Source organism: Lissotriton helveticus, chromosome 2_1 (assembly GCF_964261635.1).
Source record: "Lissotriton helveticus chromosome 2_1, aLisHel1.1, whole genome shotgun sequence".
Taxonomy (NCBI): Eukaryota; Metazoa; Chordata; class Amphibia; order Caudata; family Salamandridae; genus Lissotriton; species Lissotriton helveticus.
The window spans coordinates 1,127,300,026-1,127,322,680 of NC_136059.1; the positions used below are offsets into that span (position 1 = coordinate 1,127,300,026).

Consider the following 22,655-nt stretch of genomic DNA (forward strand, 5'->3'; position numbering starts at 1 on the left):
ACGCCATAGAGAGTGTGGGTTTGAATCCCCGGGCGGAGACAGGACACTACAGCTACGGCAAATGGAAGCACGTTGGATTTGCAGGCTAAGATCTGTGAATCTTGGATTAAACATTAATAGTGAGTTTCACCATTTTCTTTAGTATTATCATTTTGTGATGAGCAATATGAAAGTCTATTTGTAGAGAGGTTTCTCATAGATACTCGGGGATTGATGTAAACTTTCCCTTGAAGGCAGTGGCTCTTGGGTCTACTCTTTGTGCTGTATGATTTACATGTGTTGGACTAAGGGGCAAATAAACTTGGACTACAACCATGTTGTTATGACACTGCATGGCTCAACCTTGGGTATTGCATTTCTCTATACCTTGATGAGTATATTGGGATTCTGGTAGTAATTAACCAGTAGTAATCCTTCTTATAGGATTAACTAATGCAGAGAAGGCATACTATTCTAGAATTATTGGGCTTTTTACTCGATGCAAGTTTTGTATTTATGGTAAAGTTTTTTATAAACAAAAAGTACTGGGTTAAAATGAGTCAAGGGGTCGAAATTCTGCTTACGCTCAATTTAATTTAAAGTAGAATCGTTATGTTTGGCTATGCTTAAGACGTACTGACAAGTGAAATATGTAAAAGTATTTCAGAGTCATGTTTGATGTCTTAACTTGGGCATTTTATTTAATATATTGAGATTAATGTTTCTTAACTTTGTGCCAATAAATAGGATTCTCTTTTCTATCTATAAACAGCGCCAATGTAGTATCAAGTAAGATGAGAGAGAGAGATAGGGAAACGTGATCCTTTAAAGATGGCGCCCACTGTATTACAACCTTTGTGTTGAATTTAACCGTTCTAAGATGGCATCGGTTATGGTTGGACTGACATAGGCAGCGGATGTAAGCCCAACTAACCTAAGGATTATATGAATCGATCTAGCCCTCATTGTGAATATTGCGCACATGTAAAATTAAAGGAAATGAGAGAGATTTAGCGGAGTATAACCATTGATGACGATGCCCAGTGTAACAAATTGTTGCATTGGATTTAACCAGTTAAAAAGCTAAATGTTTGAGACATCTTATAAATTGGAGGAAGTAAATAGGATTCACATATCTTTTAGAATACAGCGCTGACGTAGTATACATTGAGAAATGAGTGAGAGATAAGGTAGCATAATCGTTTAAAGATGGCGCCCACCGAATTACAATTGTTGCGCTGGATCAAACCATTCAAAGATGGCGCCGATTATGATCTGACCGATATAGGAGAGTGGTATATTGATATTTAGGATTGTTGCACATCAGACAATGTCTCACACACTGTTATGTGTTTACTTTTTTGTTCAGGCTTTATACTTCGTCAGAGCAATCACTCTTTAACTTAAATTGCTATTAGAATACACAGACCACTCTTTTCTTGAATTAAGTGTTAATGTGTTAAAAAGTTAGGATCTGTGGTTTAGAACTAAAATCTGATAGATAATTAAACTTTAAGATAATAATGTAGTAAGAGCTGGATGACCAATGGGCTGCCAATTGGTTGAAAATAGTGCCTGACTAAGGTTTATTAATATAAGGGATCTGAATAATGCCAGTTGTTTTGAATACCCTTGTGAATAATAACTTTGTGATGTGTAACCATAGACATTATTTGATTTACAGATTGATTGACTATTTTTAATATAAAGATTTGAATTACGACTACCATGATGAAATAAAAGGTATTATCACTGTTTATGGAGTGTCAATCTAAATGTGTAAGAATAAGAGACTTTGAGAAATGTATAGAGGGTATTTCTGCCGTTAATGTTACTGTGTATGCGATTTTGTACTGGATTTATCTGCTTACAATCCCAATAAGATGCACCTTTGGTCTAGTGTGTGTTCCTGACTATCGTGTATTTATAAAGTATATGGAAAGAAGGTTTTCCCAGTAAAGAATTTATTGTATATATGGGGACTATGGACAGATATTGTTATTTGCAAAAATCTGTTTTTTGTCATAAAGTGTTTTAAATGTTTGTCTACACCATTGTAAATAGCACTTATGTTTTTGTATTTTTATAGCCCTGAAGAAGTCCGGTAACGGACGAAATGCGTTGGCTATCCGTTTTTTAAAAGAAATCTGAATAAAGAACCTATTTTAAACTGAAGAGCCTTCACTTTGACTTCTCCTTGGGAAAACATTTGATCATCCATGAATTGTTTTTGATATAAATATTTGTGAAAACGACTTTGAATATTGTGATAAACATTTGAAGGGTGCTGGGCCATCTTTGTGCATAAACTCCACACTTGCAGGAATGCTCTGAGGGTTCTATGGGACTGCAGCAAAAAATTGACTTCTTACTTGGTGATGGTGCACTGAACTAAGTCCTTGCACATGCAGGTTAGGAAACCAAACCCTGCAGACCAGGGTCCTCGAACCCAAGAATCGCACCACTTCAATTTGGAGAAGAGAGACTGAGGTGCCGGGCCTGAACGTTGATGCCTTACAGACTGGTCTCTTGCAACAATGCCTTAACTCCCTCAGGAGGTGTGGTCTTCCTTGGTCTGGGAAGACTTTGGAGGTCAAGAGAACTGACCTTGCTGGGACTGCAGCAGGACTGTCCTTCGGTGTAGACCTAGTTTTCATTACCAGAGCTTCAGAGCTCGGCACTCAGCCTTCATGTGCTCAACTTTAAAGACCCCAGAGAACACTATCTCTTGGCTCACATGCCCACAGGCAGCTGGGAAGCCTGAGGGATGGACCCCCTTTTCCTTCTCAGTTCCGAACAGATCTTCTAGCCATAATATGTCTCTGAGACGTCCAGCGCCTAAGTCTTTGGTGCGGGAGGGTTTTCTTGCAGCAGAATGCTCAGCAGGTGTCTGCCCACGTCGTTTTGGTCTGATATTGCGTACTTGGTGTTGCACCTAATGAGAAACTCAAAAGGTATCCATTCATAACACTATCCCACCACTCCCAACAGTCATTATCCCAAATATAATCTGAAGCACTGAAGTCCCATCTGTCAAGGGTATTGGTGCCCAATTCTGGTGCACTGTGTCCTCTGGCCAGGCACAAAATAGTCAGCAATTGTTTTCAAACTCACTGGGTTTGAAAACTTGAAAGATGACCCTGAAGAATCCTAAGAAGAATGAGTCTGTCCTGAGGCTGGCACTGAATGTCTGAGCCCAATGGCAGAAGAAAACCATCTAAGGTGGAATATTTGCCCTAGTGCATTGTGGTCCAAGGGTGGAGTCATAACCGATCTTGTGACTCAAAACTTCCAGGCAAAACTCTTGACGGCAGGAGTATGCAGAGCATGAGAATCTATAGCCACAGTTGCTATAAACAATACATTTCTCAATATATTGGGGAGTAGTGGGGCAACAGCCTTTGCAACAAAGGCTGAATTACGCATGCCTGTACAAAACAAAGGCTTTACCACGAATGTGTCTTTACGATGCAAGCCTTTATCGTGCAGGATTTTACAACAAATATGCCTTTACAACTCATGCCTTTACAATGAATTTCATTGTAAAAGCATGAATGGTAAAGGCATTTGCGTTTTTGCAGGCTCAATCGCACGCACGTTCAATGCACATAAAGTGTACAATGTGTGAATCATACCGGGTCAGGAAGAGGGGAGAGATTTGGTCTTGGAGTACAGCTTTAGTTAGAATTTACAAATGAACTCCCCACATCATCACACGAAAAATACTTTTACACTTATCAAACCATACTTCATATGTGAAAGTTGTACTCACTCCTTCAGAAAACTCAACTTCTGAGGAGACTCACAGACAAGCGTCCAAAGTTCCCACTTTAATAAATCCTTTACTTTACAAGGAACAGGACAAAGAGGTATGTTATATCATTCCGGACTCTTCTAAAAAGAACATGCAGTCTTTTCCAGCACCGGAGTCCGCCCCCCACTGACACACTGTCTAGAAGGATGCTGACACACTTCCTATATTTCCACTGCAACAAACAAACAGTACGCATCGCAGTCATTGAGCTGTGACGAAAACAAAGTCTGACACACCGTGTCCATCACATGCACCTAAATTCCTGGAAAGCAGTGCATGGCAGGCTCGCAAACTCCAGGATTTCTTTGTGGTAAAACATATATATGGATTATACTTACCATTACACTTTTACCATACATCCTTACCAAGCATGCCTTTACCACGAAAATTACGTTGTACAGGCAGGCGTGGTAAAGGCATATGAGTGGAAAAGGTTTTAGTTGTAAAGGCATGCACTCCAAACATGATTGCAAAGAAACAACGGCCTTATAAATGCATGCGTTCTTTTAGCATGCTTTATTCCATCATACAACGGTTTGTGGGGTGGTGAGAATTGATGGCAACCTTTAAATAATTTTATTTGTCTAAATACGACATTATATATTCGTATAAACCAAACAAAGCTGTGAAAATATTTTGCTGTTGATCGCTGGTACTGAAAGCACTCTGCATGTCCTCATGATTTACTAGTCAGTGGACATTGCCTCACAGTTTACTCTGTTACATCCTTATGCACTATTGTTCACACACAACATACCTCCACTGCTCTTTCTGCCAATGCTATCAAAGATGCCAGATGGAACTTTCACAATACTGCTCCCACAAGCTGGAGATTCTGGAGAATTCTGGGCAGTTGGACTGGAGGGCATCTCCACAAAACCATCCGCAAAATTACCTAAACAAATGAGCACCACTTTCTTAAATACAGACGTGCTTTATACATCAAAAATGCAGGCCAGATTATTAAAACAATCTAATTGAACATGCATTTACAAACCAAGCTACAAAGCTTATGAGTACAAAGTAATTTGATAGTTTCATATTTGTGCAGAATTTCTATTTAATAACACTAAATAGAGCAATTCTTTATAGACATTATAGAATGTCACTCCACCCCAGTGGAGACGATCCAAACTATGTGGAAATGACGAGACCCCGAATTGATGCACGTATTGTGTTACCCCATATAAATAAAACTGCAAAGGAATTACACACTGCAGGAAAGGTAGACTCCCATTTCCAAGTAAATCCCCCCCCTCCCCCCCCCCCCCCCCCAAGTACAGATTCTGTCAATGGGAGACCATTTAGCCCCAGGCACATAAGGGGGTCTCTTGTCCACCAAGGATACTCAAACAAATGTAATGGGGGTTGATCCATGATCCCCAGTCAATTACAACAATCCCTACATTATAGGAACCACGTCTATTTACTGCACTGCTCAGCTCCTGAGACCGCCTAGCAACATCTTTCAGGACAATCACACATTTGGATTGTCTTTGATGCTCGGCCATTTCTTCTTATCGGAAGACAAGACAATCTAGGCAAAATGGGGATCCCTGGAATTCAAAAGAGCCTGTCCTTGGAATGCAAAAACATCAAAATAACAGGCATGTCGAGCACTGACATTCCTTACCTGACTTAGATCTTCATCTTTTGCAGTTTACTCTTGTATTCTTTGAAAGAGATAAGTTACTTACTTATAAATACCATACAGCAATGTTGGTATATTTTTTAGATTCGCATGGTTGAATTATTTCCTGTGGTTAGGCTGGGAATCCTCAGTAGTCCGTATTTTAAGAGCAGTGTTCACATGCACTCATTTAACATCGCTTTAGCCGTGCACATTATGTAGTCTCTCCAAGTCACTTTATAGCCTAAACTGTGGACAATGAGGTGAAAGGACACATGTTCCCCTCTAAAGTTTCCATTGCTCATATTCCTTTGGCAAAAAGAGTATAAACATTAGAGCCTCTTGATATGGGAAAGTGAACAGTAGCATGTGAAATATTTGAAAAATGCCAAACCTGGACAACGGGAGTCAAAGGAAATTAGTTTATTTATAATCAAGCATAAGCTCTATCATTGTATCACACGCTTGAAGGAAAATGCTACTTACCAGTATGCATCTGTTCTTGGCATGCAGAGCTGCAGAGTTGCACACTGTGCATAGGTCGCCACCTAGTGTTGGGCCCGGATGTTTGCAGTTTGTTGTTGTCCTGAAAAGTTCTTTGGAAGTCACGAGATAGGTGACTCCTTGAGACCACATTGCGCATGGGCATCGGCTCCTTCCCCAGATTGTTTTTCGCCATTAGGGAAATGATGGTGCTTTGCAAGAAAAAGAAGGATGCCCATGTAATTTGTATCTAATTAAGATAATATTGGAACAGACAAGGGAAGCCGGGAAGGCGGGTGGGTGTGTGCAACTCTGCAGCGCTACATGCCAAGAACAGATGCATACTGGTAAGTAGCATTTTCCGTTCGAGGCATATGAGCTGCAGATTGCACACTGTGCATAGATTGTATAGCAGTACCCACTCGTAGCAGCGACCACCCCTATCTGTTGCAGTAGTTTGGAATAATATTTTGAGAACAGCCTGGCCCACATTAGCTTGTTGTTTTGTTGGCACATCTACACAATAGTGTTTTGTGAATGTGTGCGGTGTAGACCATGTAGCTGCTCTGCAGATGTCATCTAGGGGAATGTTCCCTAAAAATGCCACTGAAGCCCCTATTTTTCTTGTAGAGTGGGCTTTAGGAGGAACAGACAACGTACGTTTAGCTTTGTGGTAACAAATCTGTATGCATTTGACAATCCATCTAGCTATCCCAGATTTTGAAATGGGATTACCCTTGTGTGGTGGTGAGAGAGACACAAAAAGTTGTTTTGTTTTACGAAAAGGTTGTATCCTTTCTATGTTATGTTATGTTATGTTATATGTACTTATATGGCGCACGGCTGCCCCAGCAAAAGGGCGTCCCGGCGCAAGCTGTTCGTACCTAAGAAGGGGCTGCTGCTGATGGAAGTTATTATGTAGTATAGCAATGCTCTTTTGACATCTAAATGTGCGAAGAGCCCTTTCTGCTACTGACTGTGGTTGCGAGAAGAAAACGGGCAGTTCCACAGATTGATTGAGATGGAATGCAGAAATGACTTTGGGCAGGAATTTTGGATTAGTACGTAGAACTACCTTATTTTGATGCATTTGCAAGAAGGGTTCTTGGATGGTTAGTGCTTGTAGTTCACTAACTCTCCGCAGAGAAGTAATAGCTACTAGGAAAGCAATTTTCCATATTAAAAATTGTAATTCACATCTGTGTAAGGGTTCAAAGGGAGGTCCCATTAACCGTGTGAGAACAACGTTTAAATTCCACACAGGTGAAGGTGGGTACTCTGGGAGGAATTATTCTTTTAAGGCCTTCCATAAAGGCTTTAATGGCAGGCACTCTGAACAGAGATAGATATTGTCTGTTTTGCAGATATGCTGCTATTGCAGCAAGATGTAGTCTAATAGACGTATAGGCTAAGTTACATCTTTGGAGATGCGGTAAGTATCCCATGATGTGTTAACCCCTTCGATGCTTGTGACGGAACGGTTCCGTCACGAGCGCCGGTTGGGCTGTGCTTATGACGGAACCGTTCCGTCACGGCCACGCCCGTTTCTTAGAACCTTCAGCACAGCGCAAAAATTCGCGCCGCGCTGAAGGTGTCAAATAGACACATCTAGGGGATCAATATTGTTGTTGTGACAATATATCACAAATCGTTTCCACTTGGCTGCGTAACATGTCCTAGTGGTTGGACGTCTAGCTTCTTTAGTGACATTCATGCAGTCTGGAGGAAGGTTCAGATGTCCAAATTCTAGGACTTCAGGATCCAGATCGCAAGGTTGAGCTGAGCTGGGTCCGGGTGTCTGATCTCTCCACGGTTCTGTGTTAAAAGGTGTGGAGACAGGTGCAGTTTTTGGTGCGCTACTACAGACAGTTGTAGCAGTGTGGTGTACCACGGTTGTCTGGCCCACGTTGCAGTAACTAGGATGAGGGTCAGAGAATGCTGCTGTAGTTTGCGTACTACTAGTGGCATGAGTGGTAGAGGTTGAAAAGCGTACGCAAATCTGTTTGACCAATTCATCCATTTCGCATTGCCTTTTGACAGTGGGTGTTCATATCTGACGGCGAAGCTTGGGCATTTTGCGTTTTCGTGGGTGGCAAATAGGTCTATTAGAGGTTGTCCCCACATCTGAAAGAATGTCTGAAGAACCTGCATATGAAGTTCCCACTCCTGGGTCTGTTGTGTTTGACGACTTAACAGATTCGCTATAGTATTTTGTACTCCCGGAACATGCTGGGCTAGGAGAATATGTTTTGAGGTATAGCCCACCTCCATATGTCCTGTGCTAGTTGAGAGAGTTGCAGGGAGTGTAAGCCTCCCTGCTTCTGTATGTAGTACATTGCTGTCATGTTGTCTGTGCGGACTAACACAGCTTTGTTTGCTACTTCCTTCTGGAAAGCTTTTAGTGCTAGGAATATTGCTAGTAACTCCAGATGATTGATGTGGAGTAATTTTTGTTGCGGTGTCCACCTGCCTTGCATGGTGTGTTGCAGTAGGTGGGCTCCCCTCCCCAGCCAGAGAGCGATGCGTCCGCAGTCAAGATTATCTGAGGAACTGGCTCTAGGAACGGTCGTCCCTTGGAAAGGTTTTTGGTGTTCCACCATTGCAGAGAGCGACGAGTCCGACAGTCTACCAACACTAGGTCTGTTAAGTGACCTTGAGCCTGGATCCATTGACGTGATAAGCACTCTTGTAGCGGACGCACTTGAAGTCTTGCATGGGGTACTATGAAGATGCAAGGGGCCATCATCCCTATGAGTTGCATGAACACTCGTGCTGGGAGGGAGTGTTGTAGCTGAAACTTTGTTAGAAGAGTTTGCATGCTGGCTATCCTTGCTGAAGTGGGATAAGCTAGCGCTGTTGAGGTGTTTATTGTGGCACCGAGGTACTGTTGTACTTTGGATGGCTGTAGATGAGACTTGGTGTGGTTTATTGTGAACCCCAAGTCGTGGAGCAGGTGGATGGTGGCATGAGTGTGTTCCACGCATTGATTGTATGAGCTGGCTTTTATGAGCCAGTCATCGAGGTACGGGAAGACATGGATGTGCTGTCTTCGTAGATGCACTGCCACTACTGCTAAGCACTTGGTGAATACTCTTGGTGCTGTTGTGACTCCGAATAAGAGTACTTTGAATTGATAGTGCTGCCGGTCTATTACAAATTAGAGATACTTCCTGTGAGCCTTGTGAATGGGAATGTGGAAGTATGCGTCCTTGAGATCTAGAGTAGCCAGGAAGTCGTTTTGCAGCAGGAGCGGAAGGACTTGTTGGAGTGTGACCATGTGAAAATGGTCTGACTGTATGTATATGTTTAGCGGTCTGAGGTCTAAAATAGGCCTTAGAGAGCCGTCCTTATTTGGAATCAGAAAATATAGAGAGTAAACCCCCTTGTTTTGTTGGTGCAGAGGAACTGGTTCTATTGCACTTTTTTCTAGCAGAGATACTACTTCTTGCTTTAACAATGATAGATGTTCTTGTGACATTGGACGCTGTTTGGGTGGTATGTTTGGAGGGGTAGATGTTAGTTCTAGACAGTAATCTGACTGAATAATTTGTCGCACCCACCTGTCTGACGTGATGTTGATCCAGGTAGGCAGGAATTGTTGAAGTCTTCCCCCAACAGGAGTGGAATGTTGGGGGGTGAAGGGGAGGAAAGTCCTTGTGTAGGGGAAGAAGCAGAGAGGGAGTTGTTGTTTTTGCCTCTGCCTTTGTTGTTGTTACCCCTGTAACCCCCTCTCTGGTAGCCCTTAAAGTATGTGGATTGACCAGGGGTTTTGTAGGAAGTGGAGGGACTTTCTGAGGAGTAGCCTCTTGTGTTGCCTCTGTATGATGAGCGACGAAAGGAACATCTGGGAGCTTGCTGCTGCAAGGCTCCCATTGATTTTGCTGTATCGGTGTCTGTTTTCATTTTCTCTAAAAACACGTCAACATTTGGGCCAAATAAATGTGTCTCATCAAATGGCTGATTAAGAATGGAGTTTGTACCTCAGGTTTAAAACTTGAAATACGCAGCCAGGCATGTCTACGTAGTAGGGTGCTGGTATTGATTGCCCTTGAGGCGGTATCTGCAGCGTCTAGGGCACAACAAATGGAAGTATTAGTGATATTTTTACCTTCCTGTATAAGTTCATTAGCCCTGTTTTTGTATTTGTCTGGTAGGTGCTGCATTATGGACTCTAGTTCATCGTAATGTGCCCAGTCATATCTTGCCAGCAACGCTTGGGTGTTGGCAATGCGCCAGATGTTAGCTGCTTGTGCCGCTGTTCGCTTGCCGGAGGCGTCAAGGAGCTTAGATTCTTTGTCTGGTGGTGAGGCCTCACCTGATGTCTGGGAATTAGCACATTGACGTGCATTAGACACTACTAGAGAATATAATTGTGCTGGACCTTTAATATAAACTGGATCTGTAGGGGCAGATTTATATTTTTTCTCAATGCGTGGATTGAGGACCCTAGCCCTGACAGGATCTTTAAAAACCTCTGTTGAGTGCTTGATGACCCCCTTAAGCATAGGCAAAAAGGCAGTAGACCTTTGTGTGTTACCAAAAGTGTCTAATAGGAAATATTCCTCCACTGCATAGGTGTGTAAGTCCACCCCATGATATTGTGCAGCCCTTTCGACTAGTAGGTTAAACCCTATAGTGTCCTCTGGTGGGGAAGGTCTGGAAGGGTATACATCATCTTGTGGGACGTAAGGCACATCAGGGGTGTTTTAATCATCCCATAGATTAGGTGACTGAGGGGGACTATTGGTCCCTGCTGGGTCGTGTGCACCCCCATCTATGTCATCAGAATCTGTGTCTACATCATCATCTGTATTAGTAGACGGTGTAGGTGAATGATGTGCTGGAGGAGGTGTAGGAGGAGGTGTAGGAGGAGGAACAGTATGGGGAGGTGGTGGAGAAGGGACCCTTAATGGAGAGGTTGCAATGTCTCTCTTCTTTGGAGGGGGAGTGGGTGCTGGCGCCTCAAGTGGTCTCTTCTTGGAGTTTAGAGTCAATTGTCCGGGTTTAGGATCCTTTACAAGAGTTTTCTGATTGGGATCCGATGTAAAAAGATCTTCTGAGTAGGGCAAATCTTTCGGCGTCGTAGTTTTCGGCTCCGTAGGTTTTTTCGGCACCGAGTCGGTAGCTGGTGTTGGGTCTTTGGCTTAAGAGTGTGCCCTTTTTAAATGTTTTTTTACCAGAACCTGTTTATTCGGTTCCGGGTGTTTTTTCGGCTCCGACTCGTGTGAATCTGCTCCAAGTGCGGTTTCGGCATCGATGAGCCAGTCTTCAGCGCTGTGTGCTTAGGTGTCGGAGCAACGGTCGGCGTGGTTGAGGAAGATGGCTTCTTCTTCAGTGTCTGTATAGGATCGGAACTGGAGATAGGCTGGCTCGAGCCCGAGCAGCCTGAAGGCTTAGTGGGCTTCTTTGCAGAGCCCGAAGGCGGGCGTGGGAAGCAGTCTCTCGGTGTGCACCCGGGCCCGAAGGTGAGGGTGTGACCGAAACCTTTTTTGGGGATGTCGAGGAAAGGTTGGGGTGCTGAGGTGGAGAGATGTCCTCGTCGTCAGAGTCTTCGGCATCTGAGGATCCGATACTCTCTTCGATGTTCTGGCACGTCGACGTCCTCTTCGAAGATGTCGTCGGGGATCGAAGCTGACGAGCGAGCCATAGTTTACGGAGCTCGTTGGTCCTGAATGGTTTTCTTGGAGCGGAATGAGGCACACGCCGAAAAGTCTTTGGCCTCGTGCTCTGGTGAAAGGTAAAGGTTGCACACATCATGTAGGTCGGTGTGGGGAAACTTCGACCCACATTGAGGACACTTCTTGAATGGCGTCCTTTCCATAAGCCAGAAAGTAAGGCCTAGGTAGGCCCGAAGGCCTTCGTCAACGACCGGAATCGAAGACTTCGAAGTGGTAGAAAATCGCGTCGATGTAGCGTGATCGAAACAATACAGTCAAACTGGGTGAGGATTGTGCGCCGAAGGAAAACGGTTCCAAACTGGAGCGCAGGAAACACATCCGAGCCCAATGGCAGAAAAAAACAATCTGGGGATGGAGCCGATGCCAATGCGCAATGTGGTCCTAAGGAGGAGTCACCTATCTCGTGACTTCCAAAGAACTTTTCAGGACAACAACAAACTGCAAACATCCGGGCCCAACACTAGGTGGCGATCTATGCACAGTGTGTACAGCAAAGAGTAATAACAATGGAAAGCATGATGAAGCTAAAGTTATTGAAATACCAGTGTAGTTTCCAATCTGGACAGGATGTTGCGACAATAATGCTTCATGAAGGTATGGGCAGATGTTCACGTTCATTGTTTAGCAATATTAAGAGGAAACTGACCTTTGGTGGAGTGGGGCCCTACCTTACCTTTTTGCGGTCTCCCAACTGGTATGTAAAAGAGTGATGCAAGCTGCACTCGAGCAGGAATGCTTTGTTTAGAGAACAACTGGTTAGATCTATTAAAGTCTATAGTTTTATCCATGTACATTGAAATCAAAAGCACGCAAGGGACTTTCGGCCACTGAGGAAGGCTGTGGAATAAACTTTAGTAAGGGCTCCTTTCTTAGTGAGGTGAACTGTAGTCAGCATGACATATGGAATGAGTCAGAGAGTAACTTTGCTTAAGTTTGAAACATTTCCTTTGACAGAAAAAGTCAGAATTTCTGCCATGAATCAAGCTAACATAACAAGCAAGAAAGCAGTCTTCCAGAAAAGCATCTACAAGGACACATTGTGAACTCTTCAAGATGTCCTCTAGCACAAAATTAAGCCCCAAATTTTGACAAGTGGCAGAAAACATTGCCTTCATGAATGCTGTGACCACTTTGGTGACGAAAAGAGACAGCGAACCAGAGGACCTTAAGTGTTGTGATGTAACTGCTTAATACATCTGTTCAAACACGTATTTTAGTCCCATTTAGGTAAAATGCATCAAGTAAGTGAGGATCTAGTAAGGTTAGTTTCTAAAAAGGTCAATGTTATTTGAACTTGCTTGGATGCAGAACACTTTCCGCCTTAATGGATAGGTCTTGACAAAGGAATCTGCCTTGGCCGCCAACAGGATATACCTGGTTCTGAGGAATTGTATGACACTAATCTGGAGTAGCCTAACTACTAAGTGTAGTGGGTCTGTTCCATGAAGAAGGACCTGGTCACAGTTTTTGGTCATCAGATGCTGGAAATAGAGTAATTAGCACAAAATAACAGCAGGAATAATGGAAAGACAGGTGTAACTTCTCTGAAGAGGTACCTCTAATAGCACGATCAAGAGCGTCAAAAGTCAAGATTGCCTACATGCTTTGTAAAATGTCACCATACTACTTCTAAAGAAAACCTAGTTCATTTATGGGATGGTATTTTCTATTAGTAATTAAGAGGTCTGAAAATATTAATATTTAAATTAGTAATCCTTTGGATAAACAAATGATTGAAGTTCGATCTTGTGAAGGAAAATGTGACGGTCGTCAACTTATAAAGTAGGACCATGATTAAGAACTCTAAAAGGGTTACAACCATAAGGTTAACTACAATGATGTGTAAACCGAAAACAATAGCTGACTGTGCCAACTCTTTGCTTCTATTTCTCTCCTTTATTCCATGAAAGACTGGGGCCCTGATTCAAAGCAAAGCAGTTTTTGGTGTAAAGATACCGGAAGCCCAGAATCTCCAATTCCAGATGGTATTCCAGCATCAAAAATAGTGATTACACGATCAACCCTCAAAATGGAAAATAGGTGAACAGATCTGGAGACACATGGAGGGTGAGGAGTTAACATTAATTAGTTCATTATCAATATAAAAAATAGAATAAAGAACTATATATATAATGTACATATAGTTTGTTTTTGATCTAATTGAGTTACAAATGATAAATTCCAGTAATTCAATAGGAAAATAATGTTGGCGCTAAATCCATCTGCTGAATAACTGGAAAGTTTTACTTGAGCAATAGATATGCATCTTTCAGTTGTCCAGCATCACCACATTGCCACAGAATAGCCAAGATTCAAACACACTAATTACATCCACCCCCTTTTAATGGACTCAATTGACTTTCTACGAGATGGGTTGAATTGACAACACAGAGTGTGCTTTTTAATTACCAGAGTTACAAGTCCCCTTACTCTTTCAAACCTTAAGGCATAATGCTTCCTCAATTCAATAATAGTCTAATAATCTTTCTTAATAGTCACACTAAAGGAAGCAAAACATCACTATCCATGATAACCCACATACATTACATGTTAAGACCAGCCATTACCGACCAGTCTTGAGCACCACTAGAAGCATTTCACACTGATACATTTTAATTCCTTTATTTTTAAACTAATCAAGGACAAATGAATAATATGGTTATAAAGAAAATACTTAAATGGGAGTTCTTCCAAGTGGCAAAAACTGAATAACAAACATAAATAATACATTATATCACAGGAAAATTAAAAGACCTTCTCAATTAAAGTCATTTTAAATGCACATACACAGTGAAAACATTACACTGTTGCCTGGCTGAAAAACCTTCTAATCTTTATTTTTGTTTTTAATAACACTTTTAAATGTACTTTACTATTTTCTTTTAAATAGAATAATTTCAATAATCGTTCACTATATTTTCCTGGATGACAGAACATAATGATCCCTAACTGAACTGTCTCTCATACTGTACTGTACAAATATACATAGCACAATAGTGACCATGCGGACAACCATACACACCACCATACACCATCCCCTGCTTCCGAGCTGATAAAAATATATTCTGCACACAGAAAACTGTAAAATAAACACTGTCATCTACTGATTTAAAATCAACTGTTTCCCTTTCTCCACGATGCACCAGCATGGAAAGTTGTATTGCTTATACAAGATGTTCACAATTCATAGCTAAACTACTTCACTGAAAGGGAGACCACTTTGAAAACATCTGACCAACAATCCTCACTCATTTAACAACATTCAAAAAGGTACATTTAAGATCTCACCAACTTGTTAGGGATAGCCTCCCACATCATATTTAATTACAACAATTACCCCAAAATCTGCTTTGATTAAGGGCCCTTCAAACTGAAATAGAAATGAATTAGTGCTCTGTAATCATCAATCAGCCCTATTTATTTAAGAGGGGGTTTTGAATTTTAATCTATTTCCATCTGCCTTATTTAATACCACTTTATCCACTTTCATTATCTATTCGCGCAAAATGTAGTCACCTTCCCCAAGGTTGCAAAATTACCCATCAGCTTTTTGCAGAAACATCACTTGAATATAGTATGTGCAAATAGAGATAGAGCTATCACGCCCTCTAGCCCTGCAATCCTTTTCCAATCTTAAATGATGAAATATATATTTTTTACCTTTAGGAATCACATTACTTTTGTTTCTCTTCCGAGTTTTAAATAGGACTTTAAGCAACACTTTCACTTTTATTCAGCAAATTTAGCCTTCATATGTTACTTAGTTTCACTCCCTTTCCCCCTGCTGTGTAGTTCCTACACATCTATATAGGATCTGCACGTATAGACAACATAAACTAAGGGTTTGGTGTCCAGACTGATTTCAGACACCCCCAAAGGATATTTTAGTCTGTTAGACCAGCTAGCTCACAGTGCCACTATGAGCCCCTCTTACCAAACAACGAATAGCTTCTAGCAACTATTGAACACAACATCCCTGACCCCTCGGGGATTGTGGAAACAGCACAGTATTTTTCACTCAGTCCCTTTTGCTCACTTTGCCTTAGAGAGATTCACAGAATAAACAATGGGGAAGTTTTCCAATAATCATGTATTAAACCAGAGTCATTCTAGTGTAAAATACATGTGCTGCAACAATCATAAGACAGAAACAGATATATACGGTTATAAGCACCAATAGAGTAAAGAAAAGGTAGAATTCTACCATAGTGCTAAAACATGAATATATGTAAGCATATAGATACAGAACAGGAATAATGCGTACTCCTACGATGCAAACTCTAACTAGATGTACCTAGGTGTACCTAGCATGTATGTAGGTGTAGAGCCAAGAATCCACTTAAAATAAATCCACCCCCATTACCTGATGTGAGAGAACGAAGGACCCTGTCTTGGTCTTCAGATGGACACCCCGCAAGGGATGTCAGACCACTGCGTGCTAGTGTCAGCGTGGAAGTCTTTTTCACCTATGGTTTGCCTAGCGAAGAAGTAGTGCTTATATGCCTGAAAGATACGTTCAGGTGTTTCTACCTAAAAGAGTACTATGGGCATGTCGGACAAGGATGATGATAGAGGTGACCATTATACAGAGTTATTATGCAGAAGATGGTAATACTGCTGTTAGACGAGAATCCTCATGGATAATACATGAGGCTAGTTTTTGGAAAAAGACACAACAGTCATGTAGCACCTAACTAGGTAGAAGGTCAGTATCAGACCTGTTATGTAGAACAACGGTAGGACAGATGTAGGTAAAAGGTTGTGTAACTACAGAGGCCTATATTGGGGTACATTGGGGTTCCTAACACCCCTGTCTGGCTCTACTAACTATTCGCAATATAGAGTAGTACATACACCATACTTTATTTGGAGGATCTCTCTTTACTTTCTCGACATGCCAAGCAAGTTCAAAGCCCAACACCAGCTGGTGATCTATGCACGTATATAATCTACAGCTCATATGCCTCGAACATTTGTGTTTTGGAAGGTGAGGTCATCTCCCTGTGCAAAGACAAAAACCTAGCCAGCTTAATTAACTCAAAGGCCTTTTTCAGAAAACCACCGCCTGTCCTGCAAACTAAAAGTACCAGGATGCTTATATCAAAATATCCACAGGCTTCAGTAGGGAAGTTCTTCCATAGAAATGCCTCAAATGAGTTAATACTTTTCTAACTTAAGCTAATCCAGGTTTCTGTCTTGCACCGTGCATCCTCCTTTATGTTCCACCAATTACATTTTTAGGCAAATAAGATGATTCCTTTCAATCGCCTGGCTACCTTTATTTCTTGCATGCATGCCCAGTACATGTTATAGATATTTCTTTCTCTAGCCCCATAGAAGTTGATCCAGTGCTTTGTGACTTCCAGCATCAAAGATTTAGTTGTGTCACACATTCTCATATCTTTATATCGGATACAGGTCACAGCACTCCCAGGTCTCATGGTCACATAAAATGCTTTCAGGTTCTATTCAATAAAATATCTGTTTTTCACATGTGTAGCTTGTTTTGACATCCAGGCAAGCATATTGGTCTCCCGATAGCGGAGTCACAATAAATCTCCCTATGCACTCAGTAAAACACTACAATGTACAGGATTGTATTTTTGTATGTCAGCATCTATGATTTAATCTGTAGTTTTACATGCATCCTTTGCAGACTGGAAAATTCTGTTAAAATCCTGTTCAAAATAGTTATTAATCCAACACATTACAATTCAGCTACTTATTATTAAATACATGAGACCCTTACTTTGGAGTTATGCCTTTAGGCTCTGTGTTTTCATGAATGAGGTAATCATATGCATTGCATTCATTTAAAAGATGTCATACATGAATATGGGACAGTTTGTCATAGTACCTCCACATGCCAAATTTATCACTTTAACTTCCTTACCACTAACATAAAATAGAATATTAAAATAGGTGCTAAATTTGCCCCTACAGTCTGGCCTGCCTTTGCTGCTAAAGGAGTTAGACGGGCCAAGCTGTGCTGCTGCCCGCAGCATCTGCCCCTGCAGCAACAAAGACGGTCTCTCCAAGGCCGGAATTGTCACGTTTTCAAACCAGAGAATTCCGGGACCGGAGATGATCTGAATTGAGAGTAGCCTAATTTCACCCAGAAGTACCACTCTAGGTGAAATCTTACCCCTCATAATCAGGGTCGGAGTGTCTTTGATTCCTCTGCACTATACAGAACGTTTTCTATTTGCAAGTATGCCTCCTTCGGAAAGGTCACTTCTGTTTGCAACTGTATATCCATATCCATCAGACTGAAAGGATCTGCCTGGAAAATGTAGCTCTTCCAGTTTCTCAGAATCCAGTGTGGCAATTAGTGAGATGGGAATCCCCATATCTTTTAGGTGAGGGACTGGAATTGACTATCTGACCCTGAACAAAACTGAGTCAGAAGCCCAGGGACTGCTGTGACTACTATCTCTTTGAAGGAGGTCTGGCAGGGTGAGCCTGGAGATGGTAGGGAATATATCTTTTGTTCACATACTCACAGCCACTACTCTCACACGGACGTCTTGCTTTAAGCATCACATGTTGGCTATTATGAGCTCAATATATCATATTTCTAATAGCTTATCTGTTGTTTCCACTATGAAAGATGGCAGTGGTATGTTACTAAAGATCCTCCAGGACATTCCATAAAGTCAATACTGTTGGACCAAGATGACCGTTCTTATGTAGACAAATTACCAGTGAATATTATAAAATGTTTTTGGTGTCTTTGACTGCCTTGAAAGAGGAGTCACAATCACCCATGTCGTACAAGAGACATGCTGTGCCCTTATGAAGTCATATAGTACCAGCTACAGCAAATGAAACTACCTGATGGGTTGGCCATCATGGAAGATTGCAAGCTTACCTCGGTTATCTACGATAACGTATGATAATGATTCTGGGTGATATTTCAGAATTCATATGCCTGTACAAAATCAGGTGTGTTGTAGGAAAAGGAAGTGCCTCTTGGAGACTCTGGTCAAGGATCTCCTCAAACGTAATTCATACATTTAGTAAATCTGTGGAGGTGACCCAAGACCCAAGTGGAATTATACAAAATAGTCAAGAAATCCTTCTCCATTTTGTACATGAGCGATAACCAGGAGAGCACTGATATTGGCACAGCAGGATTGTTTTCGGCCCTATTGATCCTTTTAAAGAACCTCATGAGGTGGCTGCTCCACCCGAACAAATGTAGTTTAAGCAAACTTTGTAAGTCTACACACCCTGTATTTGTCACAATATGTTTGACAGTTATGAATGACTCCATCAGGCCGGGGTCTAGAAATGTATCAAAGATTGATATTAATCTAAAATAAAAAAAAACACAGAAAATGAACTCTATCGATCTGCCCTCTAATAAAGGTTTGAGTTATGAACGTTGAAACAAAGGACACGGTTAGTTTCATGGCCAAACGCCTCAATGATCTGTTGTGACCACAGCTTATTTGAATGATGCTGTCACATTGCTGGAACAGGTGGAAGTTTGCAGTCAGCCCTAGGAATTAATACTGTTAACTACAAAGGAAAACTTCTGTTGTGTGCTATGTCCAATATGAATGTCGTTTAATGATGAGACAGTAACCTGCAGTGTACCATGTGGTAGAAGTAAAGCCATTTACAATAGTGCTATTTATGGGGGTAATCCGGAGCGTTTTAACTGCATATTGCCTGCATGGAAGGACTGCCCTTTCCTTCATGAAGCAGAAGTAGGGACAGCAAAAGAAAGGGGGTGGGGGCAACACCCGATTCTTGCAGCCGCCCTGCATTGCAAGCCTGGATCAAGAGCCTTCCCTGGGGGTTAGTAGATTGAATCTTAGCTAGGTTTGCACCAAACTCAAGCAGACGTGGAACAAGCACACTATCAGTGGTGCAAACTGCAGAAAAAGAACTAATAGACAGTTTGGGGTAGTCAAGTACATAGAAGTATATGAACAAGTATTTTTGCTTCCCAGCTGCATCGGCCAGCCAAAGAGGTTGGCAGTAGCGAGGCGACACATTTGGCCCAGAGGCACATACCGACCGTTGTCATGGCTAGGTAGGTAGTGACCATCCTGCATACCTCTGTCTTTTGTCAAGTGCCCGATCGTTCTGAGGAAGCTTCACCTGGGCTTTGGTCTACCTCTTTCTAAAAAGTCCAACACTAACAAGATGGAAGACCATGAAGGAGGTCCTGTGAGATGGAACTCTGACCAGGAACATTCCAGAATTGGTACAAACTCACATTGCATATGTAGGACAGGTTCTGTTTATTTATTTATTTGAAAGGTTTTTTATAGCGCTGGCTAGACCCGGAGGTATCAGAGCGCTTTACATGAGTATCAGACCATAGTTACAGGTTACATAGTTACAAAGGTTACACAGTTATTAGAGCATAGCTGCATAGTTACATGTTAGGCAGAGACAAGCAATGAGGACAATATGCGTAAGGGAAAAAGCAGGCAAGGGGAGAGATTCATTGGAGAGGGGGTAGGAGCATGGGAAGTAGACAGTGAATGAAGGAGGGAAAGAGGAGGGGGAGGGTGAGAGACACAGCATGAACGAAGAGGGGTAGGGTAAATGGGGGCACAACCCGGTAGACGAGTAATAGCTGCGTCCAAAGTCCAGTAAGCTGTGATGCCAGGGGAAGTGGTATAATTCCCCCAACTCCGTTGCGAGAGGCTCCCTTTAGAGAGGGGTCTCTGAGACTCCAAGACATACCTACTGGATCCTTCCCCAAAAAGGGGAGAGGGAGTGCTTTGACAAGGGGCACCATACAATACCTCAACTGTGAGTGGCTCCTTTGGTGCTGTGGACTCTCTCCGAGGGATCACTAAGACTCCAGAGAATAAGTAATTGGATCTTTCCCAAACAAGGGGAGAAGAAGTGCTTAGTTAAAAGACACAAGGGACAGGGGGGTAGGCGGCGTAGCAGGCAAGGGGAGAGATTAAGAGGAGGGGGATAGGGGCAGAGGAAGTAGACAAAGAATGAAAGAGGGAAAGCGGTAGTGGAGGGTGAGTGAGAGCATGAAAGGGGGGGTGAAGGGGGCACAAACCGGTAAACGGGTAAAAACCTCGTCCAAGGTCCGGTAAGCTGTGATCCCAGGGGAAGTGGTTTAATTCCCACATCTCCGCTGCATGAGGCTCCCATTACGCAATTGACTCTCTCAGAAGGGTCTCTGAGACTCCAAGGACTATCTACTGGATCCTTCCCCAACAAGGGGAGAGGGAGTGCTTTGGTAAAGGCGCATACCATGCCTCGGCTGTGCATGGTTCGCTTGACGCTGTGGACTCTCTCAGAGAGGTCATTGAGACTCCAGAATAAGGATATTGGATCTTTCCCCAACAAGGGGAGAAGGAGGGCTTAGTCAAAGGGCAACAAGGGACAGGGGGCTAGAAGACGGCTCAGAACTGGCAGGTCAACAGGGGGGAACATATGGCAAAAGAAAATCGCATTAATTACAGAAAGATAACACATTCAATACCAGGGTAAATTAGCAATCCAGAAAAAGACAGGATCCACGAAAGGCAAGGGTTAGCGAGGACAAAGGGAGGGAGTCAGCAAGTTGAAGAGTCCCACAAGGAAGAGATACGGATAGCAGAAAAGGAAATGTATACGTTGTAGAGTCTATCAGGAAAGAGATGCAATCTGTAAAGGTCAGAATCTCAAAATAGTGATATTAAGTACAAAGAACTACTACATATACTTGTGGTTAGAGTTGTAACTATGCAAAATAGTAAATTCACTCATGGTTCCATTTTCACAACTGTTAGGCTAAAAACGATTGTATATTACTTTTCAACAGAGTGAACGAAGAAATAGGACCTCCAAGGGGGTAGAGAGAGGGGGGAGATAGGTGGCAGGACAGGAGAGACGGGGGCCTAGGGGGAAGAAAGAGAAGGCCGTCCAGCCAAGGAGCAATGTCTGAGGGTCGACAGGATGAAGTCCAACGGACCAAGGGAGAGGACACGAAACATCAAAATGGTGGCTCTGATTCGCGATCCGCCATTTTGCGCTGTCCGTTCCCAGACACATCATTGGACCGTCACTCTGAAGCATCTCCAGCTACGCGGTGATAAGGCAAACTAAGCAGTCACATGTGTGGGATAAATGTGGAAGAACAAACTCCAAGGAGGCAATCTGGGTCTATAAATCCTCAGCGGGAAGGCAGTTCAGGCAGGCAGATTCATACAAAAACCTCTTCTGATTCCTGGGCGGCCACCATCTGTCTTGCTCTTGGTTTACACATTTCAGAGGTAGTGTCGTAGGCACCACATGGCTATGCAATGGAATTATAAAAACTATTGTCTGGGTTCACACTCTAGTGTAGTGTTAGGTCTCAATCGCGGCCTCCACTACGCAAGCATGTCAAAGGCAATGTCACTCCGCGGTCCTGTTTCACACGCCAGCATAACAAGAAAGCCTTCAGATCTTATTTTGGTCCGGTGATGGAGCTCTAAGCTTAACCACACAAACAGGCAGTGTAGATCCGAGGACCTGTAGCAGAAGCCAGCAAAAACAAGTTAAACTTGCATTTCGTCTTGTGGCCACCACATGGAGCTCTAAGCTTACCCAAGAGATCACGGTCTCCTGGCTATGGTGAGGGATACAACAAAAAATAAGTGGTGGTAGAGAGGTTGACAAGATGGCTGGGGATGGGAGTGGAGTGGTATTCACAAAATGGCTGAGAAAGAAGAAGCTGGAAGCCATATCATGAGTGTATATTCCCAGCAGGGTGAGGGCTGTCTTACCTGGATTGATTCCATGGCGGTCCTCGTGTCCTCTCTCTGTCATTAATGTCCCTTGAACCTATTGAGGTTTCACAGGGGGGCTTCCACGGATCAGCCGAACACACCCAGTATGTTTCGCCTCTTCATGATGGAGGCCAGGTGTTTATCCCCCTTGAAGCAGCCTTATGCATGCCCTTCGTCGATAGCGGGACCAGACGCGTGAAAAGCGGTCGCACACGTGGTCTGGGCCTCAGCAAATTAGGTCAGATAGTGTCCAAAGACTTACAAACATGGGACCACCAGTATAGCTGTCGAGCAACAGCCTTTAGAGGGTGCACTGAGCCCGGCAGCGACTG

General features: G+C 42.7%; 1 protein-coding gene across 1 annotated transcript in view; it reads right to left on the reverse strand.

Annotated features, from left to right (window-relative positions):
* DENND4C (DENN domain containing 4C) overlaps positions 1-22,655 on the reverse strand; it is a 1,285,018-nt gene that overhangs the window by 464,790 nt on the left and 797,573 nt on the right. The window contains exon 24 of the mRNA XM_078675962.1: positions 4,551-4,688. Within this exon, the coding sequence (XP_078532088.1) occupies positions 4,551-4,688 (138 nt within the window). The remainder of the gene's footprint in view (positions 1-4,550; positions 4,689-22,655) is intronic.